Consider the following 26263-nt stretch of genomic DNA (forward strand, 5'->3'; position numbering starts at 1 on the left):
CCCCCCTCGAAGGCGTTACGTAATATTTGAACGTTCCCTTACTGAAAACTAAACTGTCAATCTAATTCATTGTGGTTGCTTTGCTTAATGTGAATTTAGTTTACAGTTAATTGTGTAAATTGCTATTGGTATGGACAATTTTGGACATACAGTACTTAAATTTTTTGATCAACAACGTCTCAAAACAAAAACAACAAGAGTTTATTCCAATTTTCTTGTTTTTTAACAGACGCATTAAAATGGCGATTAGCCCACATGTGCAGTGATATATATGAAACAACAACAGCAAACAGGACATGAGGTCGCTGTTATTGATCTTTTTCAAATGTTTTTGCCTATCCTTTTAAGTTCATAAGTTTGAAAATTAATAAGCTATCAAGCTTGCAATATGGGAGAGTAGAAAAGTGATTGTAAAATTGCCTGCTGCAAAAAATAACAAATCTACTGCTTTGTTGGTATCGCTTTGTTTCTTGGATTGTTTTTGCATCTCCCAAAGATGGATATCAGAAAAAGACAAGGGCAGAAAAGCAAAGTTATACATACGAACTTCAGTCAGTCCAGAAATCGGTTTTTAATGTAAAAATAAATGTGGAAATTAATTCGACTTCTCATGGAGGTTTCAGCAAAGTTCAGGGTTTAGAGTTAACTTGGAAAGTCATCGGTAAGATTTGTTGACATAAGATGCTCTTTTTCTTTTGTTACGTCTTTCTCTCTTTTTACGCCTCCGCCGGCGTCTCTGCCGTTCCTCATACTCGCTATCAGTGGAAATGTCACTGCTTGTACAGCTCTCCAGGTCCGACTGGGGTTGGGTAATCGCGTGTATCTTTTCTTCAATGGCACGTAAATACAAAATTTCTCGAATCTGTAAAAAGTTCAAGATAAATTTATTCTTTGTTGATCTCAGAATGTCATGTGATTATTTCAGGGCCTGTGCAATTATCTGTAAACTTTTTTCCTGAGAAGGTATTTGTTTATTGCCGCAAATTAACTGTTCATTTGTTTTTGCAACTCGATAATTTGGCCAACACCAAACAAAAGTTCTCCGATATTTAAAAAAATATTATTTCTGGTGTTATACTAATGCAATGAGACCCAAGAGGCCGGAGTAGCTGTTTGCTAATCACATTCTTCCAGAATTGATTACGATATGTTTCTTATATGCCTTGCGGTAAGCTATAGCCTAGTAGGCCACTTTTCAAAAGTGAACTTTATTTACTCTTAGCCAACTTCAAAGAAACTGCACTGTCACGTAGAAATAAAAAAGACACTCAGTCAAAAGTGTGTCGGCTATTGCAATAACATTATGATTTATTGTAATCATACTTTAACCCAGTCGCTAGGTAAAAATTTAACAAATTTACTCTTTTAAATTCACCCAAATTTTAATAGAAGCATCTAAAGGGGGGTTATGATTTTGTGAAAAACAGTGCAAATTAGCCATTAATACTGATCATGTTGATTTGATGCACTCCACGTCATGATGCACTCTGTATATCGGAAGTCGACTGCAGAAGACGCAGTTGCAGTAACAAACTCTGTTGTTTTTACGGGTCAAGTCATTGCGCGCTGACAGTACACTACAACTACATTCAACAGCCATCTCAACTTGATCGTTCATTAGATATCCAAACTTAACCATTGATACAAAAAAATTCAAATATTATAAGCGTCTACACTCACCATAAAATGTATGCAAATAAAATTGACAAGAAAAAGCAGAATTACGATGAGCCAAACCCCGATAAGGATAGGCGTGTTGTTCTTAAGCCACGATGCCATCAGGTTCAGGCATGGAGCATGTATTGTCTTTTCGTCGCCACCTTCAAAAAAACAAGCAGCTATAAACTTTGCACCTCACGTGCGTACGTTAAACGTTTGACACTAAGTGAATGATACAGGAATGGTACACTATCCCTAGAATGCTTTAACTTTTTTGATATGCAAAGTTAATATGCAAAGCCTCAATTTTTTTTGTAATTTTTAATTTTCAAGTTTTGCGTTGTTTATTTTTACCACTTTTGCTTCGTTCAAGCTCTGGTGCCGCCTAGAGCCCTAGACCTTCTCCATATCTGCTACTGTCTACAACTATACGAAAGTGCCAGGATTAAACTTCTAGAGGCATCTCAGTGCAAAGATAAAGTTTTCTGTAACCATTAGTGGATACGATTTAATAGTAAAGTTTTCCCCATCAGAATAATCTTTATTGATGCCCTTTCTCATCATACCTTTACCAGCTTCTTCACGTTTACAATCGATCTGCAACAAAAAGCACAACGTTTTAACTTAGGAACTGTTTCAGAACCATTGCATGGCTACGTTAACTAAAAGCAGTATTTTTTTAACAAAGAACACAACTTTTCTTCGACAGAGGGCTTGCTTACACCAGTGGTTGTCAATCAATATTGGTCTGCCCAGGCTGTTTGCAAGTACTAGGTTACCTACTTCTGTCAAACCTTTAGCATTTAGCCGGAAATGGTGAGTTGTAAGTATAGGTTACGTGCCGTTGTGTAACCTTCCTCTTTATAGACAAGAGAGAGAGAGAGAAACCTTTTATTTTGTCTGTTGCGAGAAAAGTATACGGTACAAAATATAGACAATGCAAATAAAATAGCACCATAACTAGAATCTACAACAGACAGGAAGCAGCGAAAGACTATATTAGTCATCGAGTCAGCTGCTTCCCGCATAACACATCGAATTCTCTTCATCAAGTGTGGTTGGTACCTATAGTCATTATATCACTGTACTGATGAGGCTTAAATGGTCGAAAAACATAATATATGAAAGTATTTTTAAAGTAGGCCTACTGTAGCCTACTGTACATCACTTACTTCATCGGGTCGGCAGCACGAGGGTGGCAGGGGGCACACAGCATTTACGCACGAAAACGCACTGAAACGGAATTAAAATAAGGTATACATACGCGTATTGTAAACTTAACCAAAATAAACATCAAACATACACGCTATTGCACAGGCTAATGGTCAAGTTTTTCGTGTAGGACTTTGTAATTGATTTTGTCACAATCTTACAGTAGGCTATCGTTTTAATACGCGGTTTGCTGCAGTTTTGAAAATATTATAGTAATCTTATTTTTATGCAAAACCTATTATTTCTTCAATTACAATCCGAGTTCAGCTGCAATGTATATTTAAGTAGCTGATTATTATAAGTTCACGGCAGTTTGCTTTGATTTCCGACCCCTGTCACAGCGAGAACAATATTCTTACTACGCAGCAAAGATGTGCAAAATAAGTAGAAGCGACGAAATGCGGACATTGATAATACCATCACAGGTTTTGTTGGGTAGCTTTTTAAACTGGAAGAAAATCCCAATAATACTGCGCTTGACGACAAAAAAAATTGGTCTTTATTGTAATAATCGTTTGATACTACTTGACTAACAGCGACTGGATAAACAGTTTGTGCAGATTAATAACATCATAAATTTCAGCTTGATATTTTCCTGAATTTTAAGCATAGGCCTACCTAAAAAAAAAGTAAAAACTATGACATGTTTTTTTAATTAAGGCTGAGTTTTGAAATCTACACAAATAACCTGAATTCCAGCCCAGCTCATACAATTATAGGTTACGCGTTTGCAAGTGCAGCCTATAACCTAACTACAATAAAAACGTGAGCTTGCAAATACCTATTATCTTTCCATTCATCAATTTTCTCCATTCCACAACATTCGAAATTAAGTTGCATTTGGTCAACAATAAAGTCGGCCACTTTTCCATTCGTGACGTTATATTGTTCTATCATATCTTTGAATGAATCTCTTACCTATGCAACGACAAAAACGCTGTGTACTCAATAAAAGAATTATTGGACTAGAGGTTGCATATTACTGTAAGTAACGTACACATGACATAACCAGTAAAGAAGAAAGATAAAAATGTACAGAAACGTTACAACAATACATATTGTTGTTTGCCCAGAGAAATTAAAATCCCAGATGTACAACGTCAACTGTAGCCTACCAGATAATTGTAATTAATCTATTTGATAGAATAGCCTATCCATGGCTCAGCCACAGTTTCTTATATCACAGCAGAAATTATAGGAGACTACCTGGTATACTGTATATAAGCTATATCTGATCCCTCATAATATTATCAAGAAGCCTCAATATAAATTAATTTTTTACTTGACATTAGGACAGTCAAATCGGTTTTACATTAGTTAAAAAAAATTATTTGAATGGTTTTGAAGTTTAATTTAATACAGAATTTAAAAAACAGTATCTTTTACAATTTTTAATTTTGTTGGAGACCCAGGGATAGGCCTACTGTATAACAGGATTCTGTCACAACTACCGTACCAAGAATTGATCTAGCATACAAACAATTTAATCTATGTGACATTTTTTAAGTAAAAATGCAACATAGGCCTAAACGAAGGTATAGCTTACATAAATTTTGAGCTATTCATATCCGTTAACAACCATTTTTACCCGCCGTGCCTTTACTTGCATTTGAGTAGGCTACGAACAGAGATGTACAGTACGTACACGCCGCAAATTTTACGCCGTAGACTTGCGGCGTAGACTTTTTGTTTACGCTAACGCTTACGGCCACATATTTTTGGATAGTTGTCGCTTGAGGCTTTTTTAGCGTATAGCGTCAACGCATACTTTTTAATATATTTTTTCGCTGCAACACGCCAATACCTTCCAGCGCTGCACTTGAAAGAATGTTTTCAATGGGCAAAGACATATTGAAACCAAAACGCAGCAAAATAACAGATGAACACTTTCAGATGCTTGTGTTTCTTCGTGGAAATTCAAAATAAAAATTGTTTGTTTCAAGTGGTTTATACCGTGTGAATGTTTGGCACCTAGCAAACAAAATGAGTTTACACTAGTAGCCTATATGCGCTGACGCTGACGCCGCCAACTTTTTTACAAGTTACGTTGACGCATACGGCGTATGGTTTTACGAACGCTTGCGTTTACGCTGACGGCGCCAATATTTTTTGTACGCGCGTACATCACTGGCTACGAATAAAGGAATGTGACTTACAAAAGGTGTAACTAAGCTATCTCTGAGAACCCAAAATGAAATTCCACCACCAACAAACACAAGGCTGAGAAAAACCATAAACCATCCGAAGAATCTGCAAAAATTGAAAAGTTTTGTAAGTTATCCTGTTATCCGTTATCCTAAAGTCACTCCATTCAAAGATTTCTACAGTGTTTTTTGAAAATGAAAAGCAACCTTAAAACTAACGTTTGCTTAAATTGCATTGATTTTCATTTTTAAACGTTAGAAATTGAGATCGATAACGTTAAAAATGGTATTATTCAAATTACAACAAAACCACAAAAACACGATCTATGTTACAATCTTCAGATATAGCGTACAGTACAATAATCGGAAATTTTCTTAGCGAGGGTGTGACGCTGCTTCGATAAAGTTTGAAATTATTTTCTTGGCTTTGTTGTGTAGTTTGAATAATGTTGTTTAGATCAATTACTTTATTGTTGAGTATCTGTTGTTGGAACAGATAAGTTGGTTCTCTACCAAAGTGATACCATTTACGATTTGGTTGAATAAGCTATGACCATATACTATGACAAATTTATTTGACTATTTACGTATACTAAATACATATCTCACTAGCAAAATAGTGAAGTTTTAATTAAAAAGCTGTTAAAGAAATGAGGAACCTTTGTAATAATATTAATAAAATAATAAAGATAAAAGCAATAATAATAATAACAATAATAATGATGATAATAGTTATAATATTTGTAATTATAACAATAATAATGATGATGATGATACTTTATCATGCAGATGTTGTCTCGAAAAAATCCAACCGCTCCTTGAAAGCAAGCTAACGTCATCACCACTCCAATAATAAAGATGGGAAAGATTGGGTTACGAAGGATATTTTCCGGTTCATCTAATCCCCAACTTACAAGATTAGCAAATCCCCAAATTCCCAACCCCAAAAGAGCAAGACCGACCTGGAATGAATTTTAAGTTGACCAATCAGAAACACAGAAGAGTTGAGGCTACACTATAGTCCGATATTTTTTAAATTGTGTTCCTCAAAACACTAGTGTTTTGAGGAACACGAGAAATTTATTAGTTTGACTAGTGTTCTATAGAACACCGGTCGAAAATCCAAATCACAAGAGCTTCACATTTGTCTTTCTGCAATTCCTGCCTGAATATCAACTTTCTATTCATTCAAACACGACTTGATATCCCAATGAGAAAAACTGAGAGTGAATAAATTGTTGTTGCGATGTTCATATATTGCATCATTATAAAGTTTCGTTTGGTGTTCAGCGAGATTGTTTTAATGCATAAAGTCTTTCGTGGCTCAAAAAGGGTTAAAAGCACTGTTATAGGCAACGCATATTTAATGAAATGAGCAGACAATGCTAGCTCTCCAAGTACAGTGTACTGCAACCAGATTCCAAAACAACTGTCTTTCTAGGTGAGCACAGTGTTGCTCATGAAATAGAGTTTCAGCATAGGTCACGACGACATGATATTTTAATGCGCAAAAGATGACATCCAAAATGATGGTGATAGACAGCGGTGTATGTGAAAACGAACTTTACATAATATGTGCAATTTTATTTGTTTGTTTTTCATATGTGCTCACGTCAAATTCTGATAAAAATGAAGTTGCTCTGACGAAGAATATATTATGGCAAAGCAGAATATATGGCTTAGGTTTTTTCACTTACTATGCCAAATATGAGATTTAAGATAAATATGAAATGTTTGAGAAACAAGTAGCAGCATGTTGGATTCAGATATTCTCGTTTATACCATTCCATGTATGCTTTGGAAAGATCTTCTTGACTTACACGATCTGTGCAGAAACAAAAGCAAAACGTATTAATAAATGTGAAGTACACCGATAGATTAACGGTTAAAAACACCCGGCTTTGCAAAGACCAACATTCTTAAGATCTAGTAACGACGACGTAAACTCTGGAGGTATGCAGTTGAACAACAAACTTCTGAGACCGCTGTTTGCTCAGTGACATCTCGTGGTTGTGATAATTTGCTGGCTGCGACACTTCAACTAATGCAAGCAACAGCATCATTCTTTTAAGCATGAAGTTATTTACAGCATATCATTTTCTAAACGTAGTGCTGTAGTTTCCATTTTGGGAATTTTAATCTATGATTTTAGACAGCAATCAGAAAATGCATCACAAAAGCAATCACTTTTGGCTGATACATTTCTATTATTCTAAAAAGCTGTTTTAATTCAGTTTCTCAAAAGGTATCAAGGATACAAATTATTTTATATTCCAACCTATACTATGTTGTGTTTTTCCTACTACGTTTAGAGAAAAAAGAGAGAGGGAGAGAGAGGAAGAGAGAGAAAGAGAGAGGAAGAGAGAGATATGGAAGGAGAGGCAACTTCATTTGCCAATAAGATTCTATAATGAACCATAGGCATACGAAGCCGAGCAACGTGATCAAGTTTAACATCTTCAAGTTTATTACATTTACACAAACACAAAACTACGCAACAAATTAAGTATCGAACGTTTTCGACATCACAAGATGTCCTCTTCAGGAATAATAAAGGACATCTTGTGATGTCGAAATCGTTCGATACTTAATTTGTTGCGTAGTTTTGTGTTTGTGTAAATGTAATAAACTTGAAGATGTTAAACTTTATCACGTTGCTCGGCTTCGTATGCTTATGGTTCAACAAGACAAACTCTCTGCCGAAGCTCTAAGATTCTATAATAGTACACAATATGCTGACATCACAATAACATACAATTTACAAACATGGAGAAACCCTTAAGTACCCTCACTGTTGAACAATTCAATCTGATTAATGAGAAGCAGCAAAAGACCATTCGGTCATCTAATCTGCTGCTTCTAAACAAAGCTTCTTTTGTTACTTACCCTCATCGGCTGCGAGTTGCCTTCTCGAGACTCTTCTTTTATTACCATAATCTGATTCCTCTGAAGAAGAAGAAGAAACTCGTCTGTGGGAAAGAGTGCGTTTAATATAAAATGATAGCCTTTGGATTATGCAATGAAAGCTGGCCAAAAAGCAACAAAACAGTTTCTACTGCTATTCAAGAACTTCTTTTAAAAGCAATACCAGTTCAATGGTAAAGTATTTGATTATACTAGATTTCCCATATTTGTGAAAACTTGTGTCACCCTGAGCAATAAGAATCAAGTTATTTCCACTCCTTCAACGTAACCACTTTTACTTGGTTTTATTTTTGTGGTGTTTCATACCCCACGCTTGCTTTATCCACCAGAAAGACTCATTTCAAATAATTTCTTTTTGGTTGACTTAACTTTGCATAGTCAAAGTATAAAAAAATCTCTTTTAAAACAATGTAACGCATTTGCAACAGGTAACTTAGAAATTCGTGTGTAATTTAACAGGTAAGCAGCAGGTTTTACAACTGTTCTTGTCATAAGGTTATCCCTAACTTTCAATCTCAGGTATGATGCTCTAGCTGGGCTCTCCTTTCACTCTCTCCTCACTTAGATATTTTATACAATCTATGAACAGAGATTACGAACAATCAAGAACCTTAGTCTTGACAGTGAGACCAATCCCAGATGCGATATATACTGAAGTTTTACTGAAGTGAAGTAACCAATTATAACTTTGAATTTTAAGTTAACCACTCACTTCGCTCTTGTTCTTCCCTCGTAGTTTGTTAGATCTATCCCACTGTCTCCCCCGTGTCGCATCCTATTCTCAGGTTGAGGGTTTTGCGGGAGTGATCTAGACAGAAAATGTAACCGACCCCTGAGAAGTGTCAAAAAGTAAACGTGCCATAGAAGTCAAAAGGACAGCTATACTTCCTTGGCAGCCTAAGTATTAAAGGTCGATCCAAATTTGCTTGTATCAAAACTGTGATCAATTGGACCTCTTCAGCTATGTTTCCCTTAGAGGCAAGCCTACGAATACTCTACTGTTAATACCACAGACGCAATAATTTATCTGCTTAATCGACTAAAATACTTTCATTTAAACCAGTGGTCAAGCCACCCTTTGACTTACTGAAAGAATGTTGCAAAAGTCAAAATATGACTACCCTAATATGTGTCAAACATTTCAAGGAAATTGTTGCACCATGCTGTTAGCTTTAATCTAGGTTATAGAATAGGTATTGTCAAGAATACAATGTTAAATACGCAAAAGCAATCAACTTGGGAAGAATATTGCTTTAAAAATTGTAAAATATTATAGGCTACTGCAGATAGGCTACTATTTTGTTTCTGGAATGTTTGTTGAAAGTTTTGTATTTTACCTGGTCCTATCCATCCAAGAATTATTGATTTCAACTATTGCATCCCGAGGAGGCGGACTGCTCTCTGTTCTGGGATTGTTGAAGACTCTTGTCTCTTGGGTGAGGATGTGTTGAGGTTGGGATACTACCACTGGTTGAATTTGTTGCTGCGGTGCAAATTGATACGGCTGTTGCACTGAAGGAGGAGCAGAGGGTACGACTTGAGGCTCAGAAAAGATCACCGGAGTCGGTTCTGAAGTTAGAGGAACAATTTTACTGAGTAAAAAGGTGGACAATGCACTGCCCGCTCAACATCGTTATTTTGTCGTATTTAGAACAGGAGCATGAAATCTGTGATTAGGCCACATATGAGCTGCTAATATAACTTGTGCAGGATGTACTTTAAAAGATTGCTGTCCGCAAACAATTTTAAGACGACACTTACGAGCGATTTCCATGTTTTTTTGTTGACCAATGAATCGTATGTCCAGCTTATAACCGGGACGTAACTATGTCAGTGAGAATGCAAACCAATGACGTAGACTATACATGCCCTGCTATTTTTTGCAATTCTTCGCTGCAACTTAGGCTTTTACAGTTTATTAACCAAATTTGGCCCCCTTCACTGCAGTCATGATTTGATTTGTCTAGGTGCCATCTGATTTGTCACATTTTGCAAACCTTGTATATTTTGCCAATTGTAAAGGTAGCCTTCATTTATTTTGAACAGCAAAAGAGTTAGAAAAACCACGCACCCCATCGACATTAAAAGCTGTAAAAGGTGTTTAAACAATGATGTGCAGGTCTACATTAATCCGACCTTGCACATACACCGCAAATAAAGTTACTTTTCGGTGTTTTAGGGGGCCGATTGCCCCAACTTACCCTTCCTGGATATTTCACTGATTGAAGCAGTAGTATCTTTATATCTAACGTAGATACTTCATGTCTATTTTGAGTATTTTATCATATGATACTTATGCCGGCGTATTTAAACAGGCCAGCAAATGTGTAGGCTATCTGGCGTGTAGACAATCTAAACATTGCAATTGAAGCAGTGTTAGTATTTTGATATTTAATGTAGATACGCAATACAATCGTACGAACCTGGTTGTGGGAGAGGACTGCCGATGACAACTGGAGCTATGTCAACCACTCTGTGTTGTTGAGAAGAAAGAGGAGGATTAACTTCCTCCGGAGCAGGAGGAGGTTGAGCTACATGGGCAATTGCTGTGATTGGAACCACTGGCTGAAGCTGCTCGAGTAAAGGGAAGTTTGTTAGTGAAATTATACAGAAGAATAAACACTATTTATAGAATCACAATGAAATACCGATCTCAATGAAAAGAAAAGTATATAATCAATGCTTTCTCCCAACAATGACATACGGAGTAGAAACATGGAACTTAACGAAAGCACTAACACTCAAACTACGCACTGCCCAAAGATCACATGAAAAAGTACTCTTAGGCATTACATGGAAAGACAGGAAACCAGCCAAATGGATACGACAACAAACACAAATCAAAGATTCAAACAATAAAAAGTTTAAAGTGGAATTGGGCAGGACATATCATGCGAACAACTGACAACAGATGGACAAGAAGAGCTACTGACTGAATACCGCTTGACAATAAACGCAAAAGAAGGAAACAGAAAACAAGATGGCGAGACGAACTCTACCAATTCGACAAACACTGGACACAAACGTGCAAAGACAGACAAAATTATAAAGGTATGGGGAAGGCCTTCATCCTGCAGTGGAACAACAATGACTGACAATGATAGAAGCAATGAAAACTTGTTGGTTATGGGAATCTTTTTCTCTCCCAGCCGGCTTTATCAAGCAGTGGCGGTTCGTGGCTATTTTTAATGGATAGGCTGCAAAAATGTTTTACTGAAACAGCTTAAAAACTTACTACCAAGGATTGGCATCATTGTTAACTGGATTGCATACTTCTGTTGATAATATACAGATGTACACTAGGACAAAAATATAGGTTCAATCACTAAAAACTTATCCTCACAGGGTAAGCTGCAGTCTTGCAGCCTATATAGGACGAGTCGCCACTGTTCGGCTATCAAGTTTGGTTAGAAGAATTTGTTTTCAAACGAAATCTAAGAAATGAATTCATAGAAACATTGAATTTTCGGATCAAATGCTTTCCAATAGCCTAAATAAAATTCAGTATTTTCCTCTCTACATGTTTGCGTTAGCAATCAGATTAACTCCGCCCAAAATAAGGAGTGTTTTCCAAGATATGTGAAAGAGAGCATAGCAGATGAGGATCATGAAGATGACAGAGTGCTACATGAAGGATGCAATACAGAAGTGGTGCATGTCTGTTAATTTATTTATCCTTAGTTTCCCCTTCAAAGGCCAAAATAGGTTTCTGCTGCATACAAAGATTTCTTTGCCATTACCGTCACCCGTTTTAATCGTAACCTATTAAAATAAAATATGACTTTTATTATTATTATTGGCACTTACTGTCAAAGGAGAAAGCTCTGGAGATGGTTCTCTTACAAAATCTGGCATCTGGTGAACAATGGGAAGTTCTTTTTCCTTTGGAGGAAGAGGAGGAGAACTAGCGCTCCGGATGTTGAGGTTGATCACATTTGGATCTTCTGATGGTAAAAGATTAATCTGAAGGTTTTTCGGATTGGCTATGACGGTGTTATCTGTATCCGAAGTTGATCTGCTGTTTCTTCCCAAAGATAGATGAATATTCGGAGTCTATTTGAAAATAAAACAGATTTTTGAAAATAGTCTTCAAAATGGATTAAATCAGCGTCAGCTTCCACAAACCGACGAGAGCCCTTTCGTGTGTGGATAAAATATAACTAACTAATAATAATAATAACAGATGCTCTTGGGCGCTGTAGGCCTACATGACTATAGTGATAAAATAATATGATACTTCCAGCCATAATGTGCAGAAAAGTAAAGTGTTTTTAAGCGAGTTTTGAATTTATTTACATTTTCATTCAACCGGTTAGGTTACAATTGGAGTAGAAACATAAAGAAGCATGATAATATTATTTTATATTGTATCACTTATTCACTACTGCCTTTCCTCAGTTCAATAATTATTATATTGAAGTTATTAAACTCTGTACGTTTTCTTACATCTTGCTTTGGTTTCATTTTCTTCTTAGAAGCGGGAAGTGACCTTGGGCCACTATATGCCACTGAGGATTCTGCTTTTCGACTTTCTGGTCCAACTGGGCCCCTTGTTACAACAACGTGCGGTGTCTGTCCAAAAAATGAGACGGGTCCAGGTTCCGGCGAAAAATCAGGAATACTCTTGTTTCGGCGCAAAGGTGCTTTTCCTCCAAGGAAAGGCAGAGATGCAGGTTGAATGTGAGAATTTGTAGATGGATCAGTTAGAGGAACTGCCATTATGTTATTCAAGTTTGCCCTCTGCCTGTATAAACATAGATTAGCGATAAGTTTTTAAGCCACAAAATTTAATCGCAGAAATGAATACTAATTCGGCTCTTGCCCGTTCAAGGCAAGAGCCTAATGTACAAGGCATAGCAAGACATTACAAGACACTTCTCTACTTTACAAGGCATTTAAGAATATGGTAATGCGAATTTATTAAAATTAAAAGCAGAGCAATGCCACAAAAAGGAGTTACGCAGAATAGTAACTAATAAAGTATGTTTATATAACGATGCATTCATGACAGGTATAGGTAACTTTCAGTGCTTTTGAAAGCAGAATTAAGCAAAAAAACATCGCATAGCAATATCTGAGCTCTTGGGTGATAGGCGATCTTAAGTGGTTAGTACATCACCCTTCATATCTACATTTCACTTATAAACTGTGTCAAGCAAGCCCGCAACCAGGGGGGGGCATTGGGGGCATTTGCCCCCCCCGAAATTTTTTGAAAATTTTTTAAACGTTCTGTGCAGTATGAAATGTACTTGCAGAGTGTAGACTATCGAAACCGAAAGTAAGCTATGTTGGTTGGAAGCCATGCTAACGATTTTGTTCGATAAATTAGGCTGGCATCCTCACTATCCGTTTCGTTAGCGTAGCCTATACATAATGTCAGCATCTATCATCACCATAAAAAGCGTTTAAAAACAACTAAATAATTCGAGATCAAAAGCAGCTGCGATAGCGTGGTGAATAAGCTACTCTGTTAGGCTTAGGCATTTGTAAATACGTCACATAGAAACATTTGTATCACAATTTCGCAAAAAATTGCCTTGTTCTATGATTGAGCAGATCGAAGGCTGAAGCGCATTTTGAAGTTAAACTGTTACAGTAACAAGCGGCATGGCAAATAAACAGAATTCTATATTGAGTTTTTTTCCAAAACGAAGAAAAATTGATAACTCAGTCGAAAAATCGATAACTCAGATAGTCTCTACATGCAGTAACAATACCTAGGAAAGCTGGTCGCCAATCAATGAGAGCAAACTACGAGACAAATGATCCGAAGATTTCTATCGTCAATCTGTATACATACCGTATGTAGGCTAGATGGCCTTCTACAAGAATTGCAAGGAAGATTTCATGAGCATTTTAAAACAGCTGCCCAAATTCAACTCATTGTGGCTAGAAATGTCGCTTCAACAAGGTATAGTGACATTGACAATACAGTAGGCTACAATTTTACAAAGGAGACATTAACTGCGAAGCCATGATAGATGAGCTTGCCAGGTGGAAAATTAAGTGGGAACGAATTCTTGAAAGTAAAAGGCCAGCAAGTGCGGTTGATGCGGTGTCAGCAATAGAATCCCAAAAAGAGTTTTATCTAAACATTTACAAACTCTTGATAATTTTGGCTACACTTCCAGTCACAACTGCTTCTGCAGAAAGAACATTTAGCTGTCTACGATGCCTGAAAAGTTACCTTAGAAAGCACTATGGGGCAGGACACGCTTTCTGGGCAAGCTCTCATGCAAATCCATCGTACTCAAATTCCAAGCGCGGAATTGGTGTTAAACGAACTTGCCAAATCAAGTAGAAAGTTAGACATTATGCTCTAAATTAAAATGTCATTTTGCATTTGCAAAGTCAACTTCTTTGGGCCTACAAACATAAAAACTTGTTGAGCCAACAAAATGTTTCAGGATTGTAATTTGTAATTACCGTGTTGAGTTTATTCATATGTATCTGTTTGTTTATGTTGATGTAAATATATGATATTGATTAATTTATGACTCCAGTCGTGCCAATGCAGTTCGTAGCCTGCAGATGTTGTATTTTATTTGTAATCGACTGAACACCAGTAGCGCACTCAGAAAAAAATGTAGGGGGGGGCTAATTCATAAATGTCGGCTGAGTGATTTGCGACAATAGTGACAGTGACAATAGGCCAATGCTCATCCCTTTGATTAATATTTAAAGGCACTTACAACCCACCGGTTGCCGATACATCAGGATTTGTTCTCTCAATCAAATTAAAAGTTGGCTTAGTGAACCCCATGCTACTAGCACCATCAGCATCCTCATCCAGTGGCGTAGCCAGGAATTTTAGACGGCGTGTTTACCTAAGACGAAATCCAGCGGCGGGGGGTCTGGGGGCCACCCCCAGATTAATTTGAAAAATTACTTTGAATTTGCTGCATTCTGAGAGCATTTTCAACAAAAATGTGGGTATGAATATTCCTATAAAATGGTGCTTTCCGGTGGCATAGCAAAAGGATAAGATCATGTCTTCTTCGGCATTTTTCGGAAATAAAGCTGAGTCTCTATCTTTTCTTGCTGCTAATTCCTGGCTGAGATATTTGAATGTTTGGTATTGGCAAAACTCGCTTTCTTAATGCAGTTTCGTTTAAAATTAGGCAAATTTGTTTTAAAGACATAAAGAGTCTGAAAGCATCATTCTCAATATGGTGACGCCACACGCGTGCCAAAGAGGGTGTTGAAACCCCTTAAAAAAAAACTTGGCGACGCCACTGCCTCATCCCTACGTCCACTCTTGCAATCTTCTATAAATTTTGACTTTTTCGTCATGTATGACAAAACAGAATTAGCTTTCCGTTTGCCAACACAAATAAGTGCGAAAAATACAACTAGCACGAAAACAGTTTCAAACAAAACATTAATTTTGTAGCCTAAACAATAAATTTGATGTGGACGTTTTTCCTACTTACAAAACATTCAAATTCAGTTCGTATTTTCAACTAAAGCCCCAGACGCCTTCGTCTCTCTGCTCAAATGTCTTATACAGTTTTACATGTCCGTGTGATTCGGCATTGACGTACATCGGTATGTCCACAGACATTTGACCACGAGAGTAGGCTACAGGAGCATCTGAACTTTAGGGAGTTAAAGAAAAGTGCCATCAAAGACGATATCATGGAATATTCTTTTTGCTTTGATCGAAAATTCTCTGCCGACTCATTTAAAATTTTGCGCAAAGGCAAATCTCAATTTGACACCAAAATCTAGAAAGCACTTTTAATCAAACGCTACAACCCAAATTTAAACAAACAATTATTTGCTGGAGGCGTGTCCATTCTCTTCAACATTTACTTGATGTATCACGTTCCCTGTGGTGCAAATTTTTTTGTAGTTATTTATGTAGTTGCTTTTTCCTAATGTAATTTTACCTTCAAGTTGAAATTTATTACATTTTTATAAATATTTTCGGATTCCTGAGGAGGGCTTAAGTTAAACCGAAAGCGTTCAACTGTTAAAACTATTTGTAAATATGTAAAATATATTGTTATAATGCTCAGCCCTGTTGTGTCTTATTCATACCTAACCTGTAAGCAAAATATATAAATTGAGAACATGCAAAAACTTCATTTTTAGTGGCAAGTTTGGGGGGGGCTTGAGCCCCCTTAGCCCCATGCTGGGTGCGCTACAGCTGAACACATTACTGTATTATCGTAATTTTCTTCCTTGGGTAGCTAAATGCTAAATAATAGCTAAATGAGAAAAGGATACAAAGGCTAGTTTTCTTTAATGCTGTACTAAACAAAAACGTGATTGACATAAGTTATGACCACTGAACCGTAACATGGTAGTGCCACACACTCTGTCAATGGGCGTGGACATTAACATAAAAATGTCACAATGCATCATTTTAATGTTTGTTCTTTGATAAAAATTAAATGCCCCCCCCGAAAATATTTGCTGGTTGCGGGCCTGGTGTCAAGTCTTATTTTATTTCTTGATTCAGTAAAAAAGTAATTTTGAAAAATGAAAGGGTTGAATGCTTGAAGCTATTTTCTTATGCTCCATAGAGAATAGGCATAGCTGATATCGGTAGGCTACTTTTACATTGTAGTAACCACAAAGCAACGTATTTTATTGCAAATGTACTTTGGTTGCGCTTTGCCTTCCTTCATTCTTCTCGGAAAGGTGCTGTGGTTTTTATTTGGCGCTGTACAGATTTGATAGTCTTCGTTGACAATAGGATTCAAATTGTTTCCTGAAATTGAAGCAATTTGGTTTTTACTTATGAAAGCTGCTTTTGCTACGCAAGCAATAATGTCAGCAGCTATGTCAACCTGTCACGAGCCAGCACCTAAATACGCCATGTAAATGGAAGATTTTATAATTTTTCCTGCCACCTTTAAACAGTCTCGTAAACACAACGCGGACAATTGGCATTGAGAATATATGCTTCATTTGTATCTTGCCACAGACATTGAGCGCTTTGTGATGAAGTACAGTAAATGAAATCATCTACAGGCAAAACGCATCAACTACAAGCAGAAGTGTCCGTGCTTCACCATAGTAACTTAGCCAGGATCACTTGTCCAAAAAATTCAAAGTTAAGCGAAATTGCGAGGATTAAGCTTAAAAAAAAAACATTCTCACTTCACAAGCAAAGATACTCAATCAGTTGATAATACTGTAATGCAATGCAGTTTGTCAAAACTCAAAATTGATATTTTTGTAACGTTGAGCTTTCACCACACAAATATTATTTAAAGTTGTTACATTTACTTGCAAAGATTAATTCTTGTAGCTTTTGTGCAAACATAAAGGAATGCACGAATTTACGATCGAACTTAATATGCTTTTCATTGGATGTCAAAATATTATTCGTACAGCATTACTAAAAATTTACTTTTTAATAAAATTGTGAATAACATCAGATTACAGGAAGGTGAGTGTAACTTAATATAAGTCGCCATTACCTGGTCCTTCCATATCTGTATCAGCAACGGTGTCGTAGGGTGTCACGTCGTGATGCAGGGGATTGAACTGCACATAGCAATAGAATTATTATCTGTGAACATAAAACTATAAACTACGAACGTTTAACTATAAACTAACAGCGTTTAACTATAAACTACGAACACCTCTCTACCAAAATAGAATTATTATATCTTTCTTGTGTTGTAAATCGTTTAATGTTTATGCTACTTTTAGCAATTCATACTTTTGCAAGATGCTTTATACTGCGCGCAGCGCATAATAATCAGTTCTCTTTCAAATCGAAGATTCAAAGAAACGAAACATACCATTTAGTAAGTATACCCAACTGTGGAGACACAAATTTCCTATATGAACAGTAAAACAAAAGATAGACACCGATGATGGGGTCTTTCTGTGGCCTTATATGGCTCTACCTAAAGCGACAATGGATAGATTTAAAACCAAATTACTACCGAACGAAGTTGATTATTAATTTCCTTTTCATCTACGTCAGTGGCAGAATCAAAATCGGTAAAGTCCGACGGGTAGACGTCACAAAGATATGGAGTATCTTCATTCGATTTCGATGCGTCTTCTGCGGGTGGTGAAGCAAATCTGAATAACAGATATTTATCATTAGATGCAGTATAAGGATTGTAAAACGGTAGAGTTTGTTGTTTTTACTATAGCGTTAATTTTTTTTGTAAGCAAAGAACTACCTCCCAGTACTCACAAATCAGCATCTAATGTTAAAAGTGGTTTGCATCATTTCAGGGTTTGAATATACAACAGTGTAGGAGGTTAGGTATAGGCTACAGTGTGTTTTAACTTACCTCATAATTATGGCTTTAACCCTGTAATTTATTTGTGTAAAAATATGAAAATAGGCCCAAAAGTATAGAAAAATATATTTCCTACAAAAAGTTTAATAAAAAATGTTTTCTGAAATTGTTTCTCTGTTTTGTATCTATAGAAAATTAATTTCACATGATGCAGTTGATTGAACGTTAATTTCATGTTACAATGTTGGTGTGTTTCTTCTGAAAGCACGAAATGCATATTCACTGTAGTAACAAGATCTCATGGTGTTGTGGGATAATGTGACAGCTTCCCTTTATATGCAAGACAGCAATAACCAAATGACAGTTTTTCCATTGGCAACCCAGTCAACAAAATCCTTCATGCCGACGTCTGTAGACGTTAAATCAATGTAAAAAAATGGGTTTTGTTGACTGGGAAGGCGCCGTCTCCGTATCGTTCTTTTTAGTTCAAACAATTTTTTATTAATACCTATTGACCTTCACTGAAGAGTTCAAGCGCAGATGTGTAACTACAAAACGTTTATTAATTGTAATTTCACGTTAATTTAACGTTATATTCAATTTACGAGTGACAAGTCTAGTCTAAAATTCAATTTCAATGATTTGAAGAGTAAAATTATTCCATTTGTTTTAAAAAAATTGAATCACAATACAATTAATTGTAGGTCAATAGTGCGTTAAGCTGAAACGGTCAAGTAATAGCCTATATTGATTTGTTAACATAACATTATTATCATAAAATGTATAAAGATATTATCTTATTTTTGAAAAAAATTGTATATGATTTTTTTCAAACAAATATGGGTAGAAAAGAAACTGAACCAAGAAAATTCGAAATACCAAATATTGACTTCTGCAATAATGAGGAAATAAACGGTCACGCCATTAATGGATAATTAGGCCTAAATATTAGCTGCTAAGTATTCGAGGTATTAAATAAAAAATACAGTTCGCTTCGGCAATAAAAGAAAAAATTTGAAGACTTTTATCTTAAACTTAAAACTAACAGTTTTTATTATTACGTAAGCCATGTTATTGGTACATTGATTGCCAACTCTGTAGAGAAAGTGATGGCTAGAGCAGTTGCTTGCTTTCATTGAAGTTTTCAATTGCACATCCACCTCAACGTCGTGATTTTGATCATCGCTTTACAGAATTAAAGTTTGTTTGTTTTAACATGAAAATGCTTTATACAGCATCTTAATAAACAGACTTTACTTGAATACAAATAAATGACGGTGCAATCTTCACCGAAAATCTGATTCTGCTAAAGATATCTCATCATCGCCATCTTGCGGATCATGTGAAGCAAGTAATGGTTCGTCTTTAATTGACTTTCGCTTTTTCGACAAGCTTTTTGGATACTCAGTGAATGGTCCTTGCGGAATAGCGCTATAAGGCAAAATAAAAAAGTAATTCAAGGTTTCTATATTTTTATATGACAAGTTTGAGCAATTTTAAATAAAAGTTTAAAGATAATGCTAATGTGATATTAAGTTGAGGTACAAAGCTCAGTTGCACAATTGAGAATTAATAAAAAGTTTTCTTTGTGAGGCTTTGACCAATGGTTGCCTTCTTACCTAAACTCTATTGACTGGCTAGGAATCGATCTTGGTTCCTGAAAAACATTAATTTCTTGTTTTCGATAACTTACCACCCAGACAGAAAATTAATTGTTTTTTACATCACGTCTGCAGACGTTGAATCAACGTAAAAAACGACTGATTTACTGTTATTATATTCGCTTATTTAAATAAACGTTATAAATAATTTGTTTTTGCATTGTTTGCCAATGGACATGAGTGCATCCGACACTCGACAGTGAGACAAATGCAAGCATCCTTGAAAAGCAATGGGAAGAAATTGGCTATATTTCTTGCTTGTTCTTATGTCAAAAGTAGGCGCGAATCTAAGAGCTTTTTTTAATTTTTTTCGAAATTTTTCGGGGGGGGCCCGGGCCCCCTGGCCCCCCCATAAATCCGCGCCTGGTCAAAAGTACACAGAATTTACGTCAAAAAATAGCCGGTTGACTTTAGTTGCATTTTGTGTTTTGACATAAGATTATAGCAAATCATATAATCATAAGAAAATGCAATGCTGCTATTTGTAGGTATGTAGTAGACTGTTGAGCTTGTGCAGTATGAGAGTAGCTAAGGTAGTATTAAATTAAAATAAGCTACTTACTGGGCTGTTTTGTTTAGCAGCCAGTTTGTTGAAAACATCAGGATATGAAGATTTTAAATTGTTTTTAGAAGACAAACTTTTTGGACGATACGATGGATAGAGAACGTCAACCGCCGAGTCGTTTTTGTCATTTGAATGCGGATTGATATCAAGACTGAAAAACAAATCGGTGTGATAAAGTTTAAAAAAAAAAGTAAATCTTGTACCTCAGTAGTTGAGGCAGTTGCGTTGGACTTTAGGCTGCAACTCGTCATTGAACAAAGTTGTTAAAAAGTTAGTGAAAGCGTTGTCCGCCCGTTAGCTCAGTGGTTACATGCCCGGCTCAAGATCACGCGGCGCTGGTTCGACTCTCGGGGTGTGCGCTTGAGCAACGCATTTCAGGACTGCTCTCCATTCAGCGGCCCCTAGTGAATGGAATAATTCCCCGCTAACAACACCTTTGCTATGTTGACGTGTATTGTTTTTGATATGATGGTCAGAAATAAAAGCAACTGAACTGAACTTCAACAATAGGAAAAACTTCACTCTGCCAATCTCGGTAACCGGCCCTGCGTTAAGAGCTTCTACAAGTATGCGAAATTACCAGGAATAACCTATCAAGGCTTTGTCAGTCCGAGGATAAAGATTCAAAACCAAACCAATATCTCGTTGGTAGGTAACAGTACAGAAGCATTTTAGTGAAAATTTTCTAGCTACATTGGCAACACTTCATTTCCATCAATGAATTAATTACCATGGGTTATCGTTAAACTGTTGGATTTCTCTTATGAGTAAACTGTAATCTTTACTTACGAATACAAAAATGCATTTTATTTGAAAAATTAAAAAAAGCTGTTCAAATATCATACGTCACCCTCAGGTGAGGCTGTCGGGTACGTCATATTGGCGGGTATAGGCTAGGCTGGGTTTACGACATACCTCATATTTAATATCATGCAAAGGGAAGGGTGAAAAAGCTGGAAATGGCATCATATGATCTTTTAACAGCCGTAAGTTCTAAAAATAGTTCTACTGTATTTACTTGTTTGCTTCTTGAATGAGTTTATTTAAATCACGATTGTCCTCTTCTTGTACTGTATCGTATGGATCTGTGCCTCCATTCTGATGAGGGTGTGCTGACGAGTGCAGACTTACCATAGCCTGTCTCTTATACAAGTCATTTATGTCTTCTGTAGGACGTCTGAATGAGAGAAAGAATACAATCATCCATAATTCTGATGGTTCATTATGTCAACGTATCCCTTTCTTGTCTGAAGCGACTGTTTCTGACTTTGACAGTCAACTTGTCGCTGGTAACGCAACCATTATGAGTTTAGTTTAGTATATTTTTATCACAGAAAGCTCATTATTTGTGAAGCCTAAACATTTTATTTAGTGAAACTACCAGCAGCATACATATATCCGCCACAATCTTTCTTTCATTGTCTTCTGTTACCGCAATTTATGGATAATTGTATAATGCATTGTCCTAAAACATTTTTTGCAATTTAATCTTTTTTTAAACAACTGGTGTTCGTTTGTAGTAATGCAATGACTGCATTGTTCATCTAATTTACTGTAAAAAATAGACCCAATAAAAGGAGATGCATAGAATCTGTTTTAATGCTTCACTGACGTTTTCCATGCCAAAACAATTTGCATCCGCAAAACTTACCTCCAAGTCAACTTCACGAAAAAAAGGAAAATCTTGACTTTCCACTTATGCGAAGATTAAATGTCAGCATATTGCCTAAGGCTGTCAGTGAATAACTAGTTTTAAAGTGCATTAACATCTAAAAACCTCATAACTGGTATTATAAACTCCTTCGCACAAGCAGCTTGTGTAGAGATATAATTGTCTGTCATGCATTGTCTTATCATACTCTGTCATAATTGTCTGTCAATTGTCTGTCAGACAATGTAATGAAAACTGTTCATTAAAATCCTTAACAGGCTGTTTATTGAGATAATAAAAAGGTTCTTATTCAAATATACTTCTATTTGAATAAGAATCTTTTGATGATCTCGATAAAGTTAAAATAACATGTTAAGGTTTTTAGTGAATAGTTACAGTTACAGTACGGCATTTGATGTAATTTACTCTGCTTGGCTTTTTGTTTGGCATTGACCACTTTTTTGTAGTATTTAATAGAATATTTTTTGGTTATGTTAATTTGTTTATAGTGTAGCAATTTACAATTTTTTGTATGTATAGTAATGTCCATAGTGATTGTAACTAGGCTATATACAATTATCTCTATAAATCACAATACCGATTATTATCATACAGTATTTCCGAAAAGTAATACATTTCGATTTTGCATATGCAGCCTACTGTAATCTTAACATTCACTTTATATTTCTTTAACATATATTCTCAAGAAAACTGGTCTAAATTTTCATGACAAAACACATACTGTCAAAAGTCAAAAAAATCTTTTAACAATCTTACCCTGATGCGTCAAGGTCACGTGCTGAAGGGCCGTGATGACGTCGGCCGTGATGACGTGATTTTTTGCTTGGCTTCGATCCCTGGATTTGACATGTGGAAAAATGCATATAAAAACAAAACTTTAAATCGGTTTTCCTTTAAGTGATCATTCGTTATTTAATCGTATTGGCAAATAATTACAAAACATTTAATTACGCAGAGCCAACTGGACCATGAAACCGAACCAAAGCAACTTATTTTTACGGTGTAGATTACCTTCTCAATACCATGGATGTCTATGCTGTTTGTCTTCAAAAGTTCAAACGAAGCTTCAAAATTCATTTTTTTATTGTTCAACGTAGGTTACAGTACATAAGTTAAATTTAATTTTATTAAAGTCATTTTAGGTCTTTTCTTTTCTTTCGAAAAACCACACAACCTCGTTGAACGAACTTGATTTAATCAAAGCTAGTTGATAGATTTCAAATCAACCAAAATCTGCCTAATTTACTTCGTTTCAACGCCTGGAGACGTTGAAATGCAGTAAAAAGCAACTTTAGCTCTTGGGCTTAACGCTGTCCAACACCTGTTTAATTGTTAAATTCAAGTTTTGTTTCTAAGAGAAGTGCAAGAAGATCAAAAGTGTCATCACCTGTGAAAAGTCGATCACTCTATCTGGTGGTGGATGCAAAGGTGCCCGCTTATGGGCTAATGGGGGCTCTTCTTCGTCATCATTATCTGACCATCTACCTCGAGACAAACTTGCAGTCTGGATAATCAAAAAAATAAATGTTGGAATAAATAAACATACGTATGTTGTATATTCAAGTATATTGCTTCGTTTTAATATATTTTTTATTTTTGAAAAAGCAACGTTAAAACTACAAACAAAACTTGATATTGGTAGCCTACTTCAAATATGCTATTGGTATTTGAGGAATATTACTTTGTCTGGAGCGTGAAAAAGTCCAAGAGGATTGCTCCTTAAAGAATTGGTTTTAGACTTAGGAGGTAAAGCAGGAGGAGCAGTCATCTTAGGAGGAAGAGTTGGGGCTGGAGGTGAAGTATAGCTCTTGAAATCATCCGCACTTCTCGCACGTATTGACATATCTTCAACATCACTAGAGGACGGGGAATCCTCACGATTCTCTAGGTCAATAACAAATCAAATATGTTTAAAACTAGGCTTTTTAGGCGTTTTTGCAGAACTACAAACAGATTCAAGTATTGGTTTTTAAATTCAACATCAGGTTATTTCGTTAATGAAATTTGTTGTTTAAAAAGTTCTATTTTATTAGTAATTCATCTGGTTTTCATTAAATAACGAAAATGATTAAATTCAAGGCTTAGGTTCAACAGAAGACTAATTCAAATTTTCTGAATTTGTAAATAGATCGTTTGGATTCAGAAGTTACATTATGACAAATGAACGAATAAGAACGATTTTGATTATAACTGGCCTAAAAAAGCAACAAAAAGAAAAATCAAATAACCCTTGTTTTCCTGTTGCTTGTCTCTTTCCTCCAAAGCCTTCTTCAATGACTGTGCGAGGTCACTTCTGCTTTTAGGTTGCTCATTGCGACTATCATCTTCACCGTCTATTGATGGTTCGGAAGTTTTATCATTTGCGTTTTGATCGGTATTTTGAGCATCCTCCTCCTTTTCATTTTTTGGCTGATTATCCTGTTTTTTATTTACATCAGGAGCATCATCATCACTTTCTGATGATGAAGAAGAGGAGGAGGACAATATGTCCTCTTTCGAAAAACTGGTGCTTTTGTTTTCAACATCTTCATCTTCTGAGGACGAAGAAGACGATGACGATTCTTTTGTTTGTGGAAAACTGATATCTTCTTTTTCAGGCTCTTGATCTTCATCGTCCGAAGACGATAAATCCGATTCTGAATCTTTTGGAGTCGAGGGTTGGTTTGGCAAACTATTTTTTTCAAAGCTACCATTCTCTTTTTCAGATATATTGCTTTCTTCTTCTTCCTCTGATGATGAAGAAGAAGATGATGACTCTGACGATGATGATGAATTCTTATCATTGGATGAAATTTTGTTTGTGAAATTATCGTTGTCATTTTCAGTGCGTTCTTCATCTTTTTCTCCTTCTTTTGCTTTTTCTGTATTGTCTGATGGAGGTTTTATATCGTTTTTCTTTTGATCCTCATCAGAAGATGAACTGGCGTCTAATGTTGTGGAGATTTTGTCATTGTCATCATCTTCATCAGAAGAACTATCACTTGATTGTTCTCTTTCCAGTGATTTTCTTTCTTCATCAATATCGAAGTGATCTAAAAATATCACTGCTGTTCAACAGAAGTTATACAATTACATGTCATCTTTCTCTGGAACAAACCACTGGTAACGGTTGTAGTTAAAACTTGGAGGCACCACTGTGTGCTTCATAAAGTAGACCAAGTCTTTGCTCGGGGGTTTTGGAAATGTAAACTATCCATAGAAAACGTTGAAAGTATTTCTTTGTTTTGTCACAATAAATTGTGCATGTTTTCATACTCGGCTGTTTTCATACTTTCATGATCGGCTCCTAATGCTCCCAAGCGCCTTGGTACGCCACATTGTAGCCTTAATCCATTTTGCCTTGAAAAATTAGTAAAAAATAATTTAAGAATAAACTGACCAGAATCATTGTTTCCACGACTATTGTTGTCACCTTCTTGATCGCCTAGTACCTTTTCTGCAACATCACTGATCTAAAAAGGTAAAATATGTTGAGTTACTTTGAGTTCCAAGAATGCTGAATCTTTATGATTGCAATGTTAACTTTTGGCTATTTTCTTAATCCTGTTTTATTAAAACCACCTTGATGATGAGTGGAGTTTTAGTTTTCGTTGTGTAAAAATCGTATTTGCTTGAAAAGTTAACTTGTCTTAAATTTACAATAAAAACTTGTATTTCAATCAATATAAGCAGCAGATCGTGGGGTAAAATGTAGCTGTCGTACAAAAACAGAGTTAAATGAATGCGATTTAGTTTCACAAGGTACTGAACAGTATTTCTAGATTACCGTGTAAGTGTTAAGTAATGGAACTTGCTATATCACGACTGAGTCGAATAAAGCGTCTTATAGTCCAACAAGAGAATCCAATATAAAGAGTAGAAGACTAGGAAAAACAATTATCAAAGCAAAAAAAATATTGCAGATTAAAAGATCTGTTGGATACGTCATCAGGCCTAATGCACTTTAGCAATAAAAACAACACAAGATGGTGAGAATAATCGAAGCTGACGGGAATACATTGCAATGCATACATTGAACGTCACAAACCCACAACAGTTGTGAGATTTAAGGGAGTGAACAAAAGAAAGTATGAATTTTTAGGCAATAACTTGTAGAATACTTGAAATAAGTTACTGGTCGCGCACAAAAACAATTTGTATACAACTCACTTCAGAACTTCGGCTCCCGTGTAAATCCATATCTCTGCTATTGTAAACTTTGTCAACAT

The 26263-nt window shown here is 35.9% G+C and overlaps 1 protein-coding gene across 2 annotated transcripts; it reads right to left on the reverse strand.

Moving 5' to 3' along the window:
• LOC145765005 (uncharacterized) lies at positions 1-26263 on the reverse strand. 2 transcript variants are annotated; one of them, XM_082576736.1, is made up of 28 exons: positions 26205-26263; positions 25435-25507; positions 24912-25087; positions 24284-24809; positions 23737-23939; positions 23443-23559; positions 22812-22891; positions 21402-21560; positions 20381-20534; positions 19777-19814; positions 19448-19588; positions 17849-17990; positions 17375-17441; positions 16551-16659; positions 12387-12684; positions 11748-11993; positions 10364-10511; positions 9278-9509; positions 8653-8748; positions 7902-7984; positions 6713-6840; positions 5793-5977; positions 5028-5121; positions 3653-3789; positions 2832-2892; positions 2226-2256; positions 1681-1820; positions 1-862 (listed from the first exon to the last, which is right to left on the reverse strand). In XM_082576736.1, the coding sequence occupies exons 1-28, from the start codon at positions 26232-26234 to the stop codon at positions 656-658; spliced, it is 4101 nt and encodes a 1366-aa protein (XP_082432862.1). In that variant the 5' UTR covers positions 26235-26263; the 3' UTR covers positions 1-655. The 2 variants fall into 2 exon arrangements, with proteins under 2 accessions (XP_082432862.1, XP_082432861.1); XM_082576735.1 differs by having other exon boundaries at positions 24284-25087.

The sequence above is a fragment of the Aplidium turbinatum genome, chromosome 2 (assembly GCF_918807975.1).
Source record: "Aplidium turbinatum chromosome 2, kaAplTurb1.1, whole genome shotgun sequence".
NCBI lineage: Eukaryota > Metazoa > Chordata > Ascidiacea > Aplousobranchia > Polyclinidae > Aplidium > Aplidium turbinatum.